Source organism: Myotis lucifugus, unplaced genomic scaffold, assembly GCF_000147115.1.
Source record: "Myotis lucifugus unplaced genomic scaffold, Myoluc2.0 scaffold_1, whole genome shotgun sequence".
NCBI classification, from domain to species: domain Eukaryota; kingdom Metazoa; phylum Chordata; class Mammalia; order Chiroptera; family Vespertilionidae; genus Myotis; species Myotis lucifugus.
In genome coordinates, this window is record NW_005871049.1 from 1,491,287 (window position 1) to 1,509,284 (window position 17,998).

The 17,998-nt window shown below is 40.3% G+C and overlaps 1 protein-coding gene across 5 annotated transcripts in view; it reads left to right on the top strand.

Annotated features, from left to right (window-relative positions):
* FAF2 (Fas associated factor family member 2) overlaps window positions 1-17,998 on the top strand; it is a 37,456-nt gene that overhangs the window by 10,128 nt on the left and 9,330 nt on the right. For 4 of the 5 annotated variants that reach the window (XM_023753689.1, XM_006081590.3, XM_014454417.2 and 1 more), the window contains exons 2-9: window positions 2,780-2,848; window positions 6,343-6,477; window positions 8,484-8,560; window positions 12,094-12,232; window positions 14,132-14,217; window positions 14,314-14,405; window positions 16,568-16,745; window positions 17,632-17,803. In XM_023753689.1, the coding sequence (XP_023609457.1) occupies window positions 2,780-2,848; window positions 6,343-6,477; window positions 8,484-8,560; window positions 12,094-12,232; window positions 14,132-14,217; window positions 14,314-14,405; window positions 16,568-16,745; window positions 17,632-17,803 (948 nt within the window). The remainder of the gene's footprint in view (window positions 1-2,779; window positions 2,849-6,342; window positions 6,478-8,483; window positions 8,561-12,093; window positions 12,233-14,131; window positions 14,218-14,313; window positions 14,406-16,567; window positions 16,746-17,631; window positions 17,804-17,998) is intronic. The other variant, XM_014454423.2, reaches the window with a different exon arrangement.

Genomic DNA, 17,998 nt, shown 5'->3' on the forward strand with positions numbered 1-17,998 from the left:
GGAGAGCGAAGTCTGGTTATGTAGGAGAATAGGAGTGAATGACTAGGCAACTAGGATGAAGGCCAGGCAATATTACAGATTTACTTGAGGTTAGTGATCATATATTTATTTAAAGTAAGACCAGTCAGCCCCCTTCAGCTGTGAAGATACAGGTGCAAAGTAGACAGAAATTTGGATTTATTTATTTATTATTTATTTATTGATTTCAGAGAAGAAGGGTGAGGGAGGGAGGGAGGGAGGGAGAGAGAGAGAGAGAGAGAGAGAGACATCAATGATGAGAGAATCATTGATTGGCTGCCTCCTACTGGGGATCAAACCCACAACCCAGCCATGTGCCCTTGACTGGAATCGAACCCCGGGACCCTCAGTCCACAGGCTGATGCTCTATCCACTGAGCAAAACCAGCGAGAGTGGGATTTGGAATTTTAGAAGATTGTGGTTTAGCCAAGGGAATATGATTGTGATAGAGGGCAAAGGAGTTGAGGATGTGTGCAAGAAAGAGTGATTATTATATTTGACTCTGGAACTTATGATGAATAAGATGGGAAATGAGGATATGAGAGGTTCTGAGGCTCAGTGAAAAGGTAGTACGGTCAATGGATTGTAGGTCCTGGCAGAGTTGAAAAATTTAGAGACGGCATTAGATGGAGGAAGTTGAAAAGGTAGAAGAATATGGAGGGAGAGTGTGCAGGGGTTTGCAGTTATGATTATAGTGAGGTCTAGAGTTTGACCTCAAGAGTGAATGGAGGAACAGTAGGCAAGGAATTGAGAAACCAAAGTATTAGAACAATTATGCAAATAGTAAAATCACCAGGACACTGATAGAGTTGATCACTTGGCCGAGGTAGTTTGTCAGTTCTCTCCACTATACAGTTATATCAGTATGGACTCATGGATGTTTATTTTGTAATTTGGATTATAATTCATGAGTATCCAATTATTGTGGGTGTTTTTTGTTGTTTTTTTTTTAACACGTCCTTACTTTCTGGCACTACACGATTCTCCAGGCTCATTTTGTATAGTTCCTGTCCCTGTCCTAGAATCAGTTACTTCTCCAAGGAACCTAGTTAATTTTTTGGACAATGGTATTAAAAATGGAGGTCTGGCCCTGGCCGGCATGGTTCAGTGGTTAGAGCTTTGTCCCGTGCACAGAAGGGTCATGGGTTGGATTTCAAGTCAAGGGCATGTACCTGGGTTCCAGGTTTGACCCCCAGTTGGGGCCTGTGCAATCCATGTGTCTCTCTCCCTCTAAGGAGAGCTAAGGATTTTGGAATTCATTATTCAGTCAACATATAGGAAGAAGAGTTAGAAGGAGGAAAAGAAATTAAGTTATTTTGACAGTTCACTGGAGGTGTTACAAAAGCTTGACTAAAGATGCTGGCTGTGGGAATGGAAATGTGGTTGCAGGTGTAATACAGAAAATGGTCAAAACTTGATTATCGATGAAGTGTGGAGTTCAAGGATAGAGTACTTAAAGATGAAGCTCAGATTCCAGATGTACCTGAGCCAGGATATTTGGGAGGGTGGTTGTGTGTTAACACATATAGTGTTTGTGTGTTTTTTAAAATGTTTTTATTGATTTTTAGAGAGAAAGGAAGGGAGAGGCACAGAGAGATAGAAACATCAATGAGAGAGAAACATCTTCACTCGGCTGCGTCCTGCACACCCCCCACTGGGAATCTAGCCAGCAACCCGGGCATGTGCCCTGACCAGGAATCAAACTGGTGACCTTGGTTCTTGGGTCGATACTCAACCGCTGAGCCACACTGGCCGGGTACATATAGTAGTTTAATGATACACTTGAGGTACTGGTGCCACATTTGGTGGAAGTATTGAATAGGCAATTGGAAAAATGCTCCTAAACTTCAGAAGAGATGGTGGGTCCAGAAATTAAATTAGGAGTCATCTGAGTAGAAAGGGTGGTTGAAGGCTGAGGATTAAATGAGATTGCCAAGGAGGGAGGTGTAGAGAGTGAAAAAAAAACAACAACTAAGGACTCATCCTTAGGGAACTTTCTGTGTTGACAGGTATGGAAAAAGAGGGAGCCAGAGTAGGAACTTTGGTTAGAGACAAAGTGAAACCTGAGAACAGTCCAAGGAGAAGGGAGTAGGGAAAATACTTATTGTAGGGAAACATTTGAATTACAGACTCTATTTAATAAAAAGTTGTACATAATTTGTAAGTTAAGTTATATGCCAATAGATAAAACAATGCAAGTTAATGAAAGTCATTATTTTGCAGGAAACCTGCATTATTATATCGTTATATTATAAATAGAATAGTTGTTTAGCATTGAAAAATATTTTGTTAGACTTAGAGGTTGAAGAAATCTTTTGATAGTAGAATATTAATCAGTTGTCTTCTTAATTGGAAGTCTGGAAGTTTTGTTGTTGTTGTTTAATCCTCACCTGAGGACATGCTTAGAGAGAGGAAGGGAGAGAGAGAGAGAGATCAATTGGTTGCCTTCCGTACATGGCCAAAGTGTGTGCTCTGACTGGGAATTCAACGGGCAGCCTTTCAGTGCATGGGGGTGACACTGCCTTGAAGGTTTAAAAGATAAGGAATTTTCTTTTTTTTTTTGTTCTGTGGGAAAAATCTCTGCTGTAACTGATTGGACAAATTCTGAATAGTGAAATTTTACCGAATTTGACCATGTACCTTCAACACTTTTTAGTATATTTTCGCAGAAGTATGCATAAGTAGTCTATTAGGGATAAAAATATCTACAAATGTACTGTTGCTTTTTCCCTGAGTAACTTTTTGATTTTATCCTTTCCAGGATTTGACTGGCATAGAATCTATGGATCAATGTCGACATACCTTGGAACAGCATAACTGGAACATAGAGGTATAACAGAATTTATTCTGAGCTTCTTTCTTTCTTTTTAAAATATATTTTTATTGATTTCAGAAAGGAAGGGAAAGGAAGAGAGGAATAGAAACATCAATGTGAGAGAGAATCATTGATTGGCTGCTTCCCACACGCCCCCCCACTAGGGATTGAGCCTGCAACCCGGGCATGTGCCCTTGACCTGAATCGAACCTGGGACCCTTCAGTCTGCAGGCCGATGCTCTATCCACTGAGCCACACCAGTCAGGGCTGAGCTTATTTCTTTTTCCATGGTCTAATAATGATTCAAAGACATGTATTTTTCCACAGCTGGAATCTTTTCTTTTAGTAGAGCTGGTTTTCAAATTTCTAACTCTTTAAGTCTTTAAAAATGAATGTGTGGACCCTGACTGAGTAGCTCAGTTGGTTAGAGCATTGTCCTGATAGCAAGTGTAATCCCTGGTCAGGGCACATACAAGAATCAATCAATGAGTATATAAACGAAAGCATAAATAAGTGGAACAACAAATTATGTTTCTCTATCTCTTCTGTCTCAAATCAAAAAATGAATGTGTAGCGCGGCCGGCATGGCTCAGTGGTTGAGTGTTGATCTATGAACCAGGAGGTCAAGGTTCAGTTCCCAGTCAGGGCACATGCCCAGGCTTGATCCCCAGTGTGGGGCATGCAGGAGGCAGCCGATCAATGATTCTCTTTCATCGTTAATATTGCTATCCTCTCCCTCTCCCTTCCTCTCTGAAATCAGTAAAAATATATTTTAAAACTAATGGGTAGAAAAAGTGAAGCTTTATGATCAAAGTTTATAAAATAGAAAAGGTAGTGACCAAATTCCTCAATATAGTGGCTACTCCCTGTGTGTGTGTGTGTGTGTGTGGCCAGATAATTATGGCCACCCCATCAGTACTTCGTTGGGCCACGTTTTGCCTTCAAAACTGCAGCGATTCTTCTTGGCATTGACTCCACGAGATGTTGAAAGGTGATGCGAGGAATCTGACACCATGCCTGATGAATAGCACCGTCCAGTTCTGTGAGATTTGATGGTTGTGGAACCAGCTGCCTGATGGCCCTTTTAACTTCGTCCCACAAATGCTCAATTGGATTGAGATCTGGTGATTGTGGGGGCCACCTAAGGAAGGTAAAGTCTCCCTCATGTTCTTGAAACCACTCCTGCACAATACGAGCACCGTGGCATGGGGCATTGTCTTGTTGGAAGAAGCCATCTCCATTGGGATACACCATCAACATGATAGGATGAACTTGATCAGCAATGATACTTAGGTATGTTGTGCTGTTCAGCCGTTTATAATGATCTGGCCCTCTAGCAACTTCAGAGCGAAATTATACCTAATCTGCCTACAAACGTTAGGTGGTCATAATAATCTTGCCACTCAGAGAGAGAGAGAGAGAGAGAGAGAGAGAGAGAGAGAGAGGGAGTGTGTGTGTGTGTGTGTGTGTGTGTGTGTGTGTATTTAATGGCTCTTTGGGGGAAAACTTGTTTTTTTCAATGTCAGTTAATAATGGTGATAGCAAACATCTTGTCCTCACTGTAACATCTCTTGTTTTATTATTACTGTGATTACTGTGATATTGGTGGTTGTTTTGAGATAGATCCATTTGAGCAGAGATACTTGTTTTTACCGGTTTTGTTAACTAGTATATTCCCCCATTTCCTCCCTTCCCTTCTCGCTAAAAAAATCAATGGGAAAAATATCCTTATATCCTTGGGTGAGGATTAACAACAAAATAGAGTGGATGTTGAATTTTATCAAACACCCTTTGATCTCTTGAAATTACTGTTTCAATTATGGTATGTTACTTGAATAGGGTGCTGGATTTCTGAAAATACATGTATTCCTGAGTGAACCTGTTTCTGATCCATTAAATTTTAGGCTCTGGCATCCTACCAATGAATGAGACTAAGTCCCTACTCTCATGAAACTTAATTCTAGATAATTTGTGCTCATAATAAGTGCTATGAATGAGTGTAGGAAATGTAATAGGATCTAAGAACTTACTTTGATTTATTTTCTTTTTTTGAGAAATTATTTTATTTATTTATTTAATATATTTTATTGATTTTAGAGAGAGGAAGGGAGAGATAGATGGAATCATGGATTGGCTGCCTCCTGCACGCCCCCTATTGGGGATTGAGCCCACAACCCCGGGCATGTGTCCTGACTGGGAATTGAACCGTGACCTCCTGGTTTATAGGTAGATGCTCAACCACTTAGCTATGCTGGCCGGGCAAGAAGTTATTTTAAATAGGGTGGTCAAGTAAGGCTTTTTTGAGGAGGTTACATTTGAGCTGATGCCTGAATACAGATGAAATGAATGTGCCTGAATGTGAAAATTTTGAGGGAATTGCATTTGAGGCATAGGGAATGATGTTGCTTTACATGATATTTTTGTGCTATCTCCTCATTAGATTTTCACTTCAAGCATATGCTGGCTTTATAAAATGACTTTACTTGATAAAATGAGTTGAGAAGTATAAATAGCATAGATTTGAAAGAAAATACTTGTGCCCGGCCAGTGTGGCTCAATGGTTGAGCATTGACCCATGAACCAGGATATCAAGGTTCGATTCCCAGTCAGTCACATGCCTGGGTTGTGGGCTCAATCCTCAGTAGGGGGCGTGATGATTCTCTCTCATCATTGATGTTTCTATCTTTCCCTCTCCCTTCTTCTCTGAAATCAATAAAACCCTATTTAAAAAAAAAAGGAAAGAAAATACTTGTTTCTGCCTTTCTCTATGTTTTCCCCCATCATTCATAATCTGTTTCCTAGATCTTTCTTGGTAAGCTTTCTTAGAAAATGCTTTCTTTTTAGAGATTTTCAAGTTTTTTAGCATAAGCTATACAAAGTAGCATATCTTTTACTTTCTTCTGTATCTGTCCTGTTATCCCCTCTTCTGTTTTTTTTCAATGTTTATTTTCCTTTTTTTAAAATGAGACTTGCTAGGGACTGGTTTACTTTCTTATTTTTTTTGTTTATGAAAAATCTCATATTTATCAGTTATTTTTTCTATGTTTTTATTTATTAAGAAAATTTTATCTTTAATCTATTTTCATGCTTTTGTAGGGTTATGTTCTTTTTTTTAGGGGCATTGTCTACATTGTATTCTCTTTTTTTGTTTTTGTTTTTTCTCTCTTTTTTTGTTTTTTCTACGTTGTATTTTCTGTAGGTGGTTCTCCTTAGGCTTGTACATTGAAGCACCTTACTTCCCAGCCACCCTCAATAACACAGGCCATCTGAATAAAAGCAGTGTGCTTGCTGCACAAATGGTGCTTCCAGACAGGTTCTTTGTACTGCTCTGTTGTGTGTGAATTCTGGAGTCATACCCCACATTACCTCCCACCATAACAAGTGAAAGGTCCAAGAAGATACACTTCTCAGGTTACCTGTTTTATAACACCAAGCAACAGTTGCCTCATCTCTTCTTCTCAGTTGATTTGAGCATCACTGAAATTCTTTCTACTCTTTTTCCTTCTCAGGCTGCTGTACAGGACAGATTGAATGAGCAAGAGGGTGTACCAAGTGTTTTCAACCCACCTCCATCACGACCCCTGCAGGTGAACACAGCCGACCACAGGATCTACAGCTATGTTGTCTCAAGACCGCAACCAAGGGCAAGTAGTGACTTCATCACTGGAATTCCCCCCTTTATAAGTCCATTCACTTGGTTGTGTTGGTCTCTGTGTGACAGGAGCAAGAGAGATACTCAGAATGGATAGCTGGACCTGGCTCCTTGGTAGATTTATTGGGTTTATTATTTTCCCTTGATTCTTTTTTCCCCTCGAGCCCACATTCCCTCCCACTTCCTTGATTCTTTAATGAAGTGATATAGTAACTGCCCATTTTGTGTGTGTTGGGGGTGGGGGGGTTCTTTGCCAGTTATTTGAAACAGTTTCTGCACCTTGTTTTTTGAGTAATTGTATTTACATGTCTAAAAATGTTTGCTACATGTTGACTAGATATTCTACTTTTTTGTTTTTTAATCCTCACCCAAGAATATGTTCTTACTGATTTTAGAGAGAGAGAGGAGGGGTGAGGGAGAGAGAGAGAAACATCAGTATGAGAAACATTGATCCTTTGCCTCACACATGAACCCCGACTGGAGATCCAAGCTGCAAACCTTTTGGGAATATGGGATGACACTCCAGCCAACTGAGCCACCCGGCCAGAGCTAGACCTTTCACTTTTAAGTTAGAATGTTTACTGAGTTCTTTGTTGCTTTATTTTACTTAATTTTAAGCTAATTCTAGGGAAATGCTTGGAATCTTTGTTGAGAGCCTTCACCATATCTTTAAAATTAGTCTTCAAGGGCTAGTAGCAAGGAAGTGGTACAGTTAAATTCAGCAGGCTTTAAGTGCTCCAGTGTACCTGGTATTTGGCTGCTGGGGATCCAGAGATGAATGATGAGCCAGTTCTCCCTTTCACATTGCTCACAGTCTAATTAGGAAGGTCAGATGTGAATACAGTACTGATAATGGACTCCAGAGAACTTTCTGGAGTTTCTATTTTTAAATATATATTTAAAAATATATATATTTTAGAGAGGAAGGGAGAGGGGGAGAGAGATAGAAACATCAGTGATGAGAGAGAATCATTGAACAGCTGCCTCCTGCATGCCCCCTACAGGGGACTGAGCCTGCAACTGGGCATGTGTCCTTGACTGGAATTGAACCTGGGACCCTTCATTCTGCAGGCCGACACTCTATCCACTGAGCCAAACCAGCTAGGGCATGGAGTTACTCATAATTCTTGGAGTTACACTCACCTCTTGTACTTGGATTTAGAATTCCAAGAAAGTACTCCCTTTAACTTTGTAGCAGTTAGAATTTCTTCCATCATTATACCTTTTGTGAGCACTTGACAGTGTTTTAAAATGGAGTTTCTAAGTAGTTGTTTTGGGGTATTTTGAAGTAGAAGAGCAGATGGATTCCTATAGCAATTGTATATCCCAGTGTTTCCTTAGTTTGTTTTTGGCTTGTCTCAGTGTTTTAAGCCCTTATGTTAGCTATGAGGCTCCAGAGCTCCCTAGCTATGGACACAGGGAGGGTTTCAGGTTAACACAATATGATATATAAGAAATGCTTTGTAAACTATAAACCTCTCTCTATATATGCTAGTTAATTACAACAGCAGCAATAATCAACATTGTTAAAGTAATAATTAGCATTATTATTAAGATTAGCAGCTATATGGAGATTTATAATTGTGGTTAATATAATTGTCAATTGTATACATGTCCAAGGCAGTAAAAGTTATCTTTCTTGCTATTTCTGTATACCATATTTTAATACGTAAATGTGAAAAAAGGAAAGAAGGAATAATTAAGATTTGGGGAGGAAAACTTGCAATTGAGTTTGTCAGCTAATATAAGTAAATGCAGAAAAATTGTTGGAGCAGATTTTAATTCAAAAATTGTGTGATAAAAGAAAAATATATGATAGTGTTAAATGAAATGAGATCAAAGACGGTCTTTAAGGAGACTGATGTGGCCAGGAAGAGGAACCATATTGCAAAGGGAGAAATCACATGAAGGACAAACAGAGTGAAAAATTGAACTAGCCATGTTGTAAGGTATTAGTGAATGAATGAATGGTATCTAACTTTATTTTTGGAATTTCAGGGGCTGCTCGGATGGGGTTATTACTTGATAATGCTTCCATTCCGGTTTACCTATTACACAATACTTGATATATTTAGGTACGTACCTTTGTATTTATGTGTTAGCAATAGGGTAGACTTTGGAGCGGAAAGGTAGACCAGAATAAGATTTATACTCTATCAATTTTGATTTGACAATTTGACATCAGATTGAATATTCCTCTTAAACAATCTTTTTATGAAGTATGAAAATATTTTAAATTATTCAAACATAACAGATGATGTGAAATGAAATTGTTTTGAACTAGTCTTGCTTACCGTTTTCAAGAATCTACCTACATTTATTATTATCTTCCCTCCTCCCACCATGTTTGTCACCTCAACATTCTCTAGTTAATTCACCCTTTCCTTTCTAACCACCATATCTACTAGCTTCAGATTACTTGTAACTTTTACCCTAACCCAGGGGTCCTCAAACTTTTTAAACAGGGGGCCAGTTCACTGTCCCTCAGACTGTTGGAGGGCCGGACTATAGTTTAAAAAAAAACTATGAACAAATTCCTATGCACACTGCACTTATCTTATTTTGAAGTAAAAAACCAAAACGGGAACAAATACAATATTTGTATTTGCATGTGGCCCGCGGGCTGTAGTTTGAGGACCCCTGCCCTAACCCATCTAGATAACTCCATCTGACTACTGATAATCCAAAAAAATTATCCTGCTCTCAGATTATTCACTTTTCTCCAGACTCCCTTACAAGTTTCACCTCTCTAGACACTCCTATACAATTCCTTCTGTTCAGGCTGATAATATTGGAGCCTTTCTGTATATATACCCCCTTGCTTCACACTTAACCTTTTTTCTTGCTTCCTTCATGTACCATTTGGAGAGCTCAGCACTAGAAGCTACAGAGGGGCCAGGGCTAGAAAATGTCCAGGGTTTCCAAATTGCTGGCACATTAGGTTTGGGTGTCTGGTCTAGAGCTGAGTAGTAGATGAACCCATACCTAGGCTTTATAGGGAACTAAAATGTTTATGGGCCAATAGGTAGAGCTTGAATCCGTGGTCTGGACCTTGCATATAGGACAACCCATACCTCCCTCAAATGTGGGATAGCCTTTGCCTTGCTCTAGGGCAGCGGTCGCCAACCGGTGGTCCTTTAGGTCCGAAAGGTTGGCGACTGCTGCTTTAGGGAACAGAAGTCTAATGTGAGGGCCCAGCAGCTGCAGAAGTGCAAGGGTCAGACAACACCTTTTACCTTGGTCATTTAGTGTCTTTTTGTTGTTGTTTTGTTAATCCTCACCTGAGGATATTTTTTCCATTGATTTTTTTTTTAGAGGAAAGGGAGGGAGACAAGGGGGGAGAGAAACATCTATGTGAGAGAGAAACACATCAATTGGTTGCCTCCCACACACACCCGAACTGGGGTGGGGGATCGATGGAACCTGCAACCCAGGTATGCCTTTGACTGGGATTCAGTACTCTGGCCAACACTCTAACCATTGAACCACACTGGCCAGGGCCATTTAGTGTTTTAGGAGCCTGCTTGCTTAATGGCTTTCTTGCTTTAGCAAAGTTCTTATAGATCAACAATTAACCAATTAGTACTCTTTTCATCTCTGTTTATTTAAGAATGAGCATGTAAAAACCTTTAAAATCTTAATGAAGACCAAGTTGATATCTATTTTTTTAAGCTAATTGTCCTAAAGTATCCTATATGATAAAACCCTAATATGCAAATCAATCAAACAGCGGAATGACAGGTCGCTATGACACTCACTGACCACCAGGGGGTGGACGCTCAACATAGGAGCTGCCCCCTGGTGGTCAGTGCGCTCCCACAGGGGGAGCGCCGCTCAGCAGAAAAGCTGGGCTCGCAGCTGGTGAGCGCAGCAGTGGTGGTGGGAGCCTCTCCTGCCCCGGAGGCAGCGCTAAGGACCCCTCAGGGGATGTCCACCTGCCGGCTTAGGCCCACTCCTCTCGGGGAACAGGCCTAAGCCAGCAGGCAGACATCCCTGAGGGGTCCCGTACTGCGAGAGGGCGCAGGCTGGGCTGAGGGATCCCCCTCCTCAGTGCACGAATGTCGTGCACTGGGCCTCTAGTATATTATGAGAAACAAAAAAGGTAAATCCTTTATCCATTCATTCATCAAAATGGAACTTAAAGACTAATAAGATAATCCTAAAACTAATTTCAGAGAAAGTTATCAAACATCAATCTTCTACAGGATTTCTACTCACATAAACAGCTTTTTTGTTAATTAAATTTATTGGGTGACATTGGTTAATAAGACTATATAAGATTCGAGTGTATGATTCTATAATATATCTGTATGTGCATTGTGTGCTCACCACCTAAAGTTTAGTCTCCCTAATGTCATCATTTATTTGACTGTACACAGCTTCTTACATTTGTTTTTAATTTGCTCTGGAATGTTTGTGTCAGTCAGTTTGATTTGATTACTCAGGAGAAATTCCAAGTGAAATTGTATACTACTACACATGAGGAATTTGAGGGGGTAAGGGATTGGAATTGTTTTAAGATTTGGTAAGGAAAGTGTCATAGTTTAGTCACCTTTTCTGTGCTGAAAATTTCTCAAGTATATGAATATTGTTTGTTTTCCATGGAAAAAAAATATGCATGGCATGTGTTACTAATTTGAAATATATATGTTATTTTTATTAATTTCAGAGAAGAATGGAGAGGGAAAGACAGAATCATTGATTGGCTGCCTCCTGCATGCCCCACACTGGGGATCAAACTCGCAACTCAGTCCTGTCCCCTGACCAGGAATCAAACTGTGACCTCCTGGTTCATAGGTGGAGGCTCAGTCACTGAGCAATGCTAGCCGGGCATGTGTTACTAATTTTAAGAAAATTATCATCCAAGCAACTTGTTTAATGTTATGTAACATTGCCTTCTATGGAAATCCAAAGGACAAATAAATGGTGCTATGCAAATAAAATAAGATGGGCTCTTTAGAAACAAACCATCCTTTATCTTACAATAGCTGCCAGGTCCCCAAATCTGCCAGTGCACTCTAGATCAATTGAACAGTCTCCTCTGAGGATGCCATCAACCATAAATCATCATGCAGAATTTACTTGCCCCTTTGAAGAGCAAGTAAATCATGACTACAAGTTCAGGTTTCAAGTTCCTGTCCATAATTCGAATAGCTTGGGAGTATGCACTAAAAATTCAAAATTCCTAGAGTGACTGGAGAACTGAAATTTTTGTTGTATTTTACTTAATTTAAATTTTGGTAGCCACGTGCCTTGTGCCTCCCATATAGATGGTGCCCGTATGGAGAGTCTGGGGCACAGCTTGATCCATGATCTTTTGGATACTGTGTCTTTCTTTCCCAGTTCTTCTAGCTGTAAATTTTTCTGCAGAGAGCACTCAGGGTTTTTTGGGTCAGTATTGAAATTTATAATCCTCGTAGGTCACATTCTTCTTGAATAGGTGATGGAACAACACTTGCTGCTTTGCAGCTTTTGAGCCAGGCTCTCCTCTCAGTTTTGAGGTCCACTCCCCACCTCCGTGCCTCCGGTACAGGGATCTTTACAAACTGGCCCGCCCACATGCACTGCAGTAAGCCAATTCATGTGATATTTATTCCTTCCTCCCCAGGTTTGCTCTTCGTTTTATACGGCCTGACCCTCGCAGCCGGGTCACTGACCCCGTTGGGGACATTGTTTCATTTATGCACTCTTTTGAAGAAAAATATGGGAGGGCACACCCTGTCTTCTACCAGGGAACGTACAGCCAGGTCAGTGCCACAAACCATATAGATGCCAATTTATTGATATGATTCTCTCCACAAAGGAAAGGAAAGCCCAGCACTGATCATGTCATGATCATTCTTTTACTGAGAAACCTTAAATTGCTCTTCACTATTTACAGAAAAAAGTACCAAACCTTCTAGCTGGGCCCTCCTTGATCTAATCCTAACCTCCTTTTGAGGTCTTACCCGCATAACTTGTTTCCCCAATATCCTAGGTTCCAGCTAAACTGCTTCCTGAATAGTCTGTACTTTCCCACCTCTGCCTTTGCTTTTGCTATTCCCTCCACCTGCAATGCTGTCCTCACATTTTTGCTAATTAGATCTTACCCATCCTTCAACCAGGTCATGTCATTCCCTTCTTATGCCCTTTAGTGATTGTTATGCCCTACCCTGGCCTACTTTGCGATTTAAGTAGTGCTTTCATAGTGTTGTTTTTAATCTTATAGTAATTTCACGTTTTTTTCTGTATTTTAGTTATTTGTGTCAGTGTCTTCTTTCCTATACCTTTGAAGGCAAAGCCTGAAGTCTTCTTTGATCCCTCACAGAGTTGAATAAGGGCATAGACCATAGATTCAAGGCAGCACATCTCATTAGCCCAAACCTCACCGACCTTTGACTTGTTACCTTGGGGTGAAAATGAAGAGTTCTATGGGTTTTAAGCGTATTTCTAGTTTGCCAGAGAAAAATGTAGAAATAACACTATAGACATAGGCCAAAGGGTAGTTGTATTCTATAGCCCCCAGGATTCCTAAATCTATCTGGAGAAATAGAAAAATGCTTACTCTCGCTTCCTGCTTTGATTCTCTCACATCTGCTTTTTCTCAGTCTCCCTCACTGGCTGCTCCCACCCCACTGGATAAGCATTAGGCACCTACTATATCAGTGATTCCCAAAGTGGGCGCTACCGCCCCCTGGTGGGCGCTGCAGCGATTCAGGGGGGCGGTGATGGCCACAGGTGCATATGTTTAACTTTTTTTGTATTACCTTTCTATTCTGAGTTCAATAAATAGTTTCATAATTTCAAACTTCAATGTTTCTAATTTACACCTTTCTTTACTATATTTTACGAAAAAGGTAGAAACATTAATACATATATCTTTCTGTTTAATTGCTATTAAAATTTTTAAAAAATTAATTTCCAGGGGGCGCTGAGTAATATTTTTTCTGGAAAGGGGGCGGTAGGCCAAATAAGTTTGGGAACCACTGTACTATATGCTAGTCATTGTGCTCAGTGCTAGAGATATTGAATGAGATTGGCACCTCTCATACACTCTCTCTGCTGTGATCCTGATGTGGAGGGTAGACCACCACTGCTCATTCAGGAAATCTTAATTGAATTGTAATGGACTACGATTATGCAAATGCAAAAGCACACACGGGAATCTTGGACACTAGCCTGGTCTTTGAAGATCTTTTCAACCCCATGCTCTTTAGAGCATCTTTGGGTCCCACCGTCCCTCATTCCTGCTTGGTAGATAGCCTGGGATCATCTTCACAGTATTTTTTATTTTCAAGGATGTCGGAGCTGTAAAGTGGCAAAATTCTCACCTCCCTTTCCAGGTGGTCAGACACTCCTGTTTTTACCTTCCTTTTGACTGGCAACAGCTGACGTCTGTGATTTGTTGGGGACCTTTATTTGTCAGCTGTCTACTCTCAGGTGCCTGATACAACTAAAATGTTTTTATTAATGCTTGTTAGCATGGACTTTGCATAGGGAGATAACTCCATGGGTGTGAGAGTAGTAGTCCAGGACTTTTGATTTTTTACTTACTTTTTTTCCTCATTTCTCCTTTTGTTCCTAAATGTATCTATTAGGACCCTTAGCCTAATTAAAAGCTCAAGGTACAGTCATCCTAATAATTAGTGATCTTCTGTTTCCCACAGGCACTGAATGATGCCAAGCGGGAGCTTCGCTTTCTTTTGGTTTATCTTCATGGAGATGATCACCAGGACTCTGATGAATTCTGTCGGTGAGTGGATGGATCATTTTCTTTCTCTTCTGACCTTATCTGCTGAGAGTTTACAGTAAGCAAGTTCTCTCCTGTCCTTTTTATCCCTCTCCACAGCAACACCCTCTGTGCCCCTGAAGTTATTTCACTAATAAACACTAGGATGCTCTTCTGGGCGTGCTCCACAAACAAGCCTGAGGGCTACAGGGGTAAGTTGTGTTTCTTCTGCCTCATTGTGATTGTTGGGATATCTTTGGAATAATCTGGAAAGACTTGCCATTTATTGCATGATTATTCTATGGTAGACACAATGTTAGTTGCTATTTATACATTATCTCATTTAATCTTCTCAGCAGTCCTGAGAGAGAAGGTTGTATTACACCTCCACTTCCTGGTGTAGGAAACAGGCTTAGAGATTTAAGCCTGTCCACAATCACACAGTTAGCAAGTTTTGGAGTAAGCTCAGGTTTTTTAGACTTTAGCCCATGCTTTTCTTTCTTTTTTTAATTAAAACATTTTTTTTCAATTACAGTTGACATTCAATATTATATTAGTTTCAGGTGTACAGCATAGTGGTTAGACATTTATATAATTTATGGAGTGATCCCCCCAATAAGTCTAACACCACCTGGCACCCTACATAGTTAAAACAATATAATTGATTATATTCCCTATGCTATATTTTACATCCCCGTGACTATATCTGCCAATTTGTACTTCTTGATCCCTTTACCTTTGTTCATCCAGACCCCCACTCTGGTCCATTCTAATAATCCTCACCTGAGGATATGTTTGTTTGTTTGTTTGTTTTTAAATTGATTTTAGAGAGAGAGAAACAAAAACATAGTTCTGTTGCCTTCCACAACATGCCCCAGCTAGGGATTGAACCTCTAACCTGCGTATATTCCCTGACTGGGAATTGAAGCCAGCAGTTCCTTCTGGTGTACAGGATGACTCCAACCAGCTGAGCCACATCAGTCAAGGGCTTGCCTTTAATCTTAATGGGCTTCTTACTGAAGAGCTTATTCTCATCATCAGTAATTTTAATAGAGCTTCTTGCACAATGAGTTAGTTATTTGAGTACCTTGAGTGCTGATAGGGATTCAGAAAGTTCAGCTCTTTGCTGATAATGACTCTTAAAGTATTTTTAGAAGTCAGTATGAAACATAAGGGCTTCCAGTGGAAAAAAAAAATGCAGTTATAGTGCAGCTACTTCTGTTCAGCAACTTTTGAGTGAATACTAGCATATCAGCCACTATGCTAGATCCTGAGAACCAAAGCTGCAACAGATGTTTGCCTACATCCTGGAATCTGAATCTTTACTCCCAATTGGTTTTTAAATGTCTCTAAGTTCCTACAGCATGCATTTGCCATGCTAATTAATACAGCTTTGGAGGGTGGATGGTGGATAGAAGGAGACTAAAGATATTTTTATAAAAACTTGCAAAATCTCTTAAACTGTAAGGAAATCATAGGTAAAACTTGTGGTAAAATCTTGGTTATTTAGAAGCCAACTTTACAAACGCCTTTGAAACAGAAAAGCTAGCTTTTTTTGCAGAGTGAAAAAAGACATGGTGAAAGGAAGGGATTGGATAAGAGAAGAGAAGAGAAAAGATGGTGATGGAAATCAGCACCAGTAGCATAAGGCTAAGACTTGAAGCCTGTTCCCTATAGGCTTGACCTCTTCCATAGGGAAAAATTATGCTAAGTAGTAGTTAGAGTTTTATAAACCCTTTGTTACCCATCAAACAGACATTGTCCTTGAACTCTGCAGCCTTCCCTAGCATCATTGTGACCACTACATCCCCACCGGGAAAGCCTTGTCTATTCTATAATTACCTGGGAATAGGAACACAAATATATAAGAACAACCACCACCACCAAAAGAAATTATTTAAGAAATAAGAGGGAGCCTGGCCAGTGTGGCTAAATGGTTGAATGTCAACTCATGCACCAAGAGGTCGCCGGTTCCATTCCTGGGTCAGGGCACATGCCTGGGTTGTAGGCTCGATCCCCATTAGGGGACATGCAGGAGGCAGCTGATTGATGATGTTTCTATCTCATCAATATTTCTCTCTCTCTCTCTCTCTCTCTCTCTCTCTCCCTCCCTCCCCCCCTTCCTTCCTCTCTCCCTCCCCTCCCCTTCCCTTCTCCCTTCTCCATCTCATTTTCTCCATTCTGCTCTCTCTACAATAAATAAAAAAACACCTTTTAAAGAAACTAAGGGGGAAATGAGGCAGAGAATAAATGACATCTCCCTCTTCCCCAGCTGGGATTAAAGCAGTTCTCTCTCGCTCGTTGTGGAAAGTCTAAGTTGATATATTTTATCCCAAAGTCCTGCCCCTGACCTGTTGGGCCTTTTTTCTGTCAGTTTCACAGGCTTTACGAGAGAACACCTATCCATTCCTGGCCATGATTATGCTGAAGGATCGGAGGATGACTGTGGTGGGACGGCTAGAAGGCCTCATTCAACCTGATGACCTCATTAATCAGCTGACATTTATCATAGATGCAAACCAGACTTACCTGGTGTCAGAACGCCTAGAAAGGTACAGGGGAGTTCCTCTCTAGAACTGAGAGAGAGACCAGCTGACCTTGGGCTCCACAAATCATGACTTCTCTCTCTAAGACAACTTTAAAAACTTTGTCCATTTAGTGTTAAAATAGTTAAGTACTTTGACCTAACTCTCCATCAGATCATCTGTTCTTAGAGATGTGAATCAAAATACAAGACAGGGTTCTGTGCTCAAGAATATAGATTGTGTCATTTAGAATAGCAGGGCCTTGATAGAAAGAGCTTAAATGTAGAAAGAAATGGTTGTAACTCTTTTTCCCATTTTATAAGTAATATATGTTAGTTTTAGAAAATTTGGAAAACATAGAAAAGCTCAAAGAAGAAATTTAAATAATCCTACCACCACTTTGAAAATTTTGGTATATTTTCTTTTAATTATATAGACACACAGACTCCTAATGTACAAACATCATTTTTTGGAGAGAAAATAGGAAATAAACCAGAATGTTACAGTGTTTTCTCTTAGTTTATTAGAACTCTGAATAAGACATTTCTGTGTTTTTCAAATCTTGTAAGATGTATGTATGTGGTTTTTTGGTTTTATGAGGGCGACATATACAAAAATGTGTGGCCCAAAGGGTTCTTTACCTGTAAAATATGCTCTGATGATCATTTTATGACAATAATACTGTGTTACTTTTGTTAGAATTTGGAAAAAATTCTTCTTCTGCCAAATGAAACTGGGAAAAGAGATGGCTTGTTCAGAGTCTGCCATACTCTGCTTTGGAATCCTTTATAGTAGTGTGAAATAGCCCTCTGCCAAGATTGTAAAACTCTTTACCCCCCAAAATGTCAGTGTAAGAAAACACAGAGCTTGGTGAGATTGCCCTTTTCCTTCTGTGCTTTTGATCTGTCTGCAGGGAAGAACGAAATCAGACCCAGGTGCTGAGGCAACAGCAGGATGAGGCCTACCTGGCCTCTCTCAGGGCCGACCAGGAAAAAGAAAGAAAGAAACGCGAGGAGCGAGAGCGGAAGCGGCGGAAGGAGGAGGAAGTGAAACAGCAAAAGCTGGCAGAGGAGAGGCGGCGGCAGGTAATGAACCTGTCTCTACTCCTGATGACTCCCAAACCGGTCTTTTCTATTATTTTTATTGATTTTAGGGAGAGAAACATGACTTGTTGCCTCCCACTTGTCCCTCCAACCAACTGAGCCACACCGACCAGGGCAAACCGGTCTCTTCTTGAGTGTGAAAGGAAAAATACCAGAAGATTATGGGATTGTGGGTGA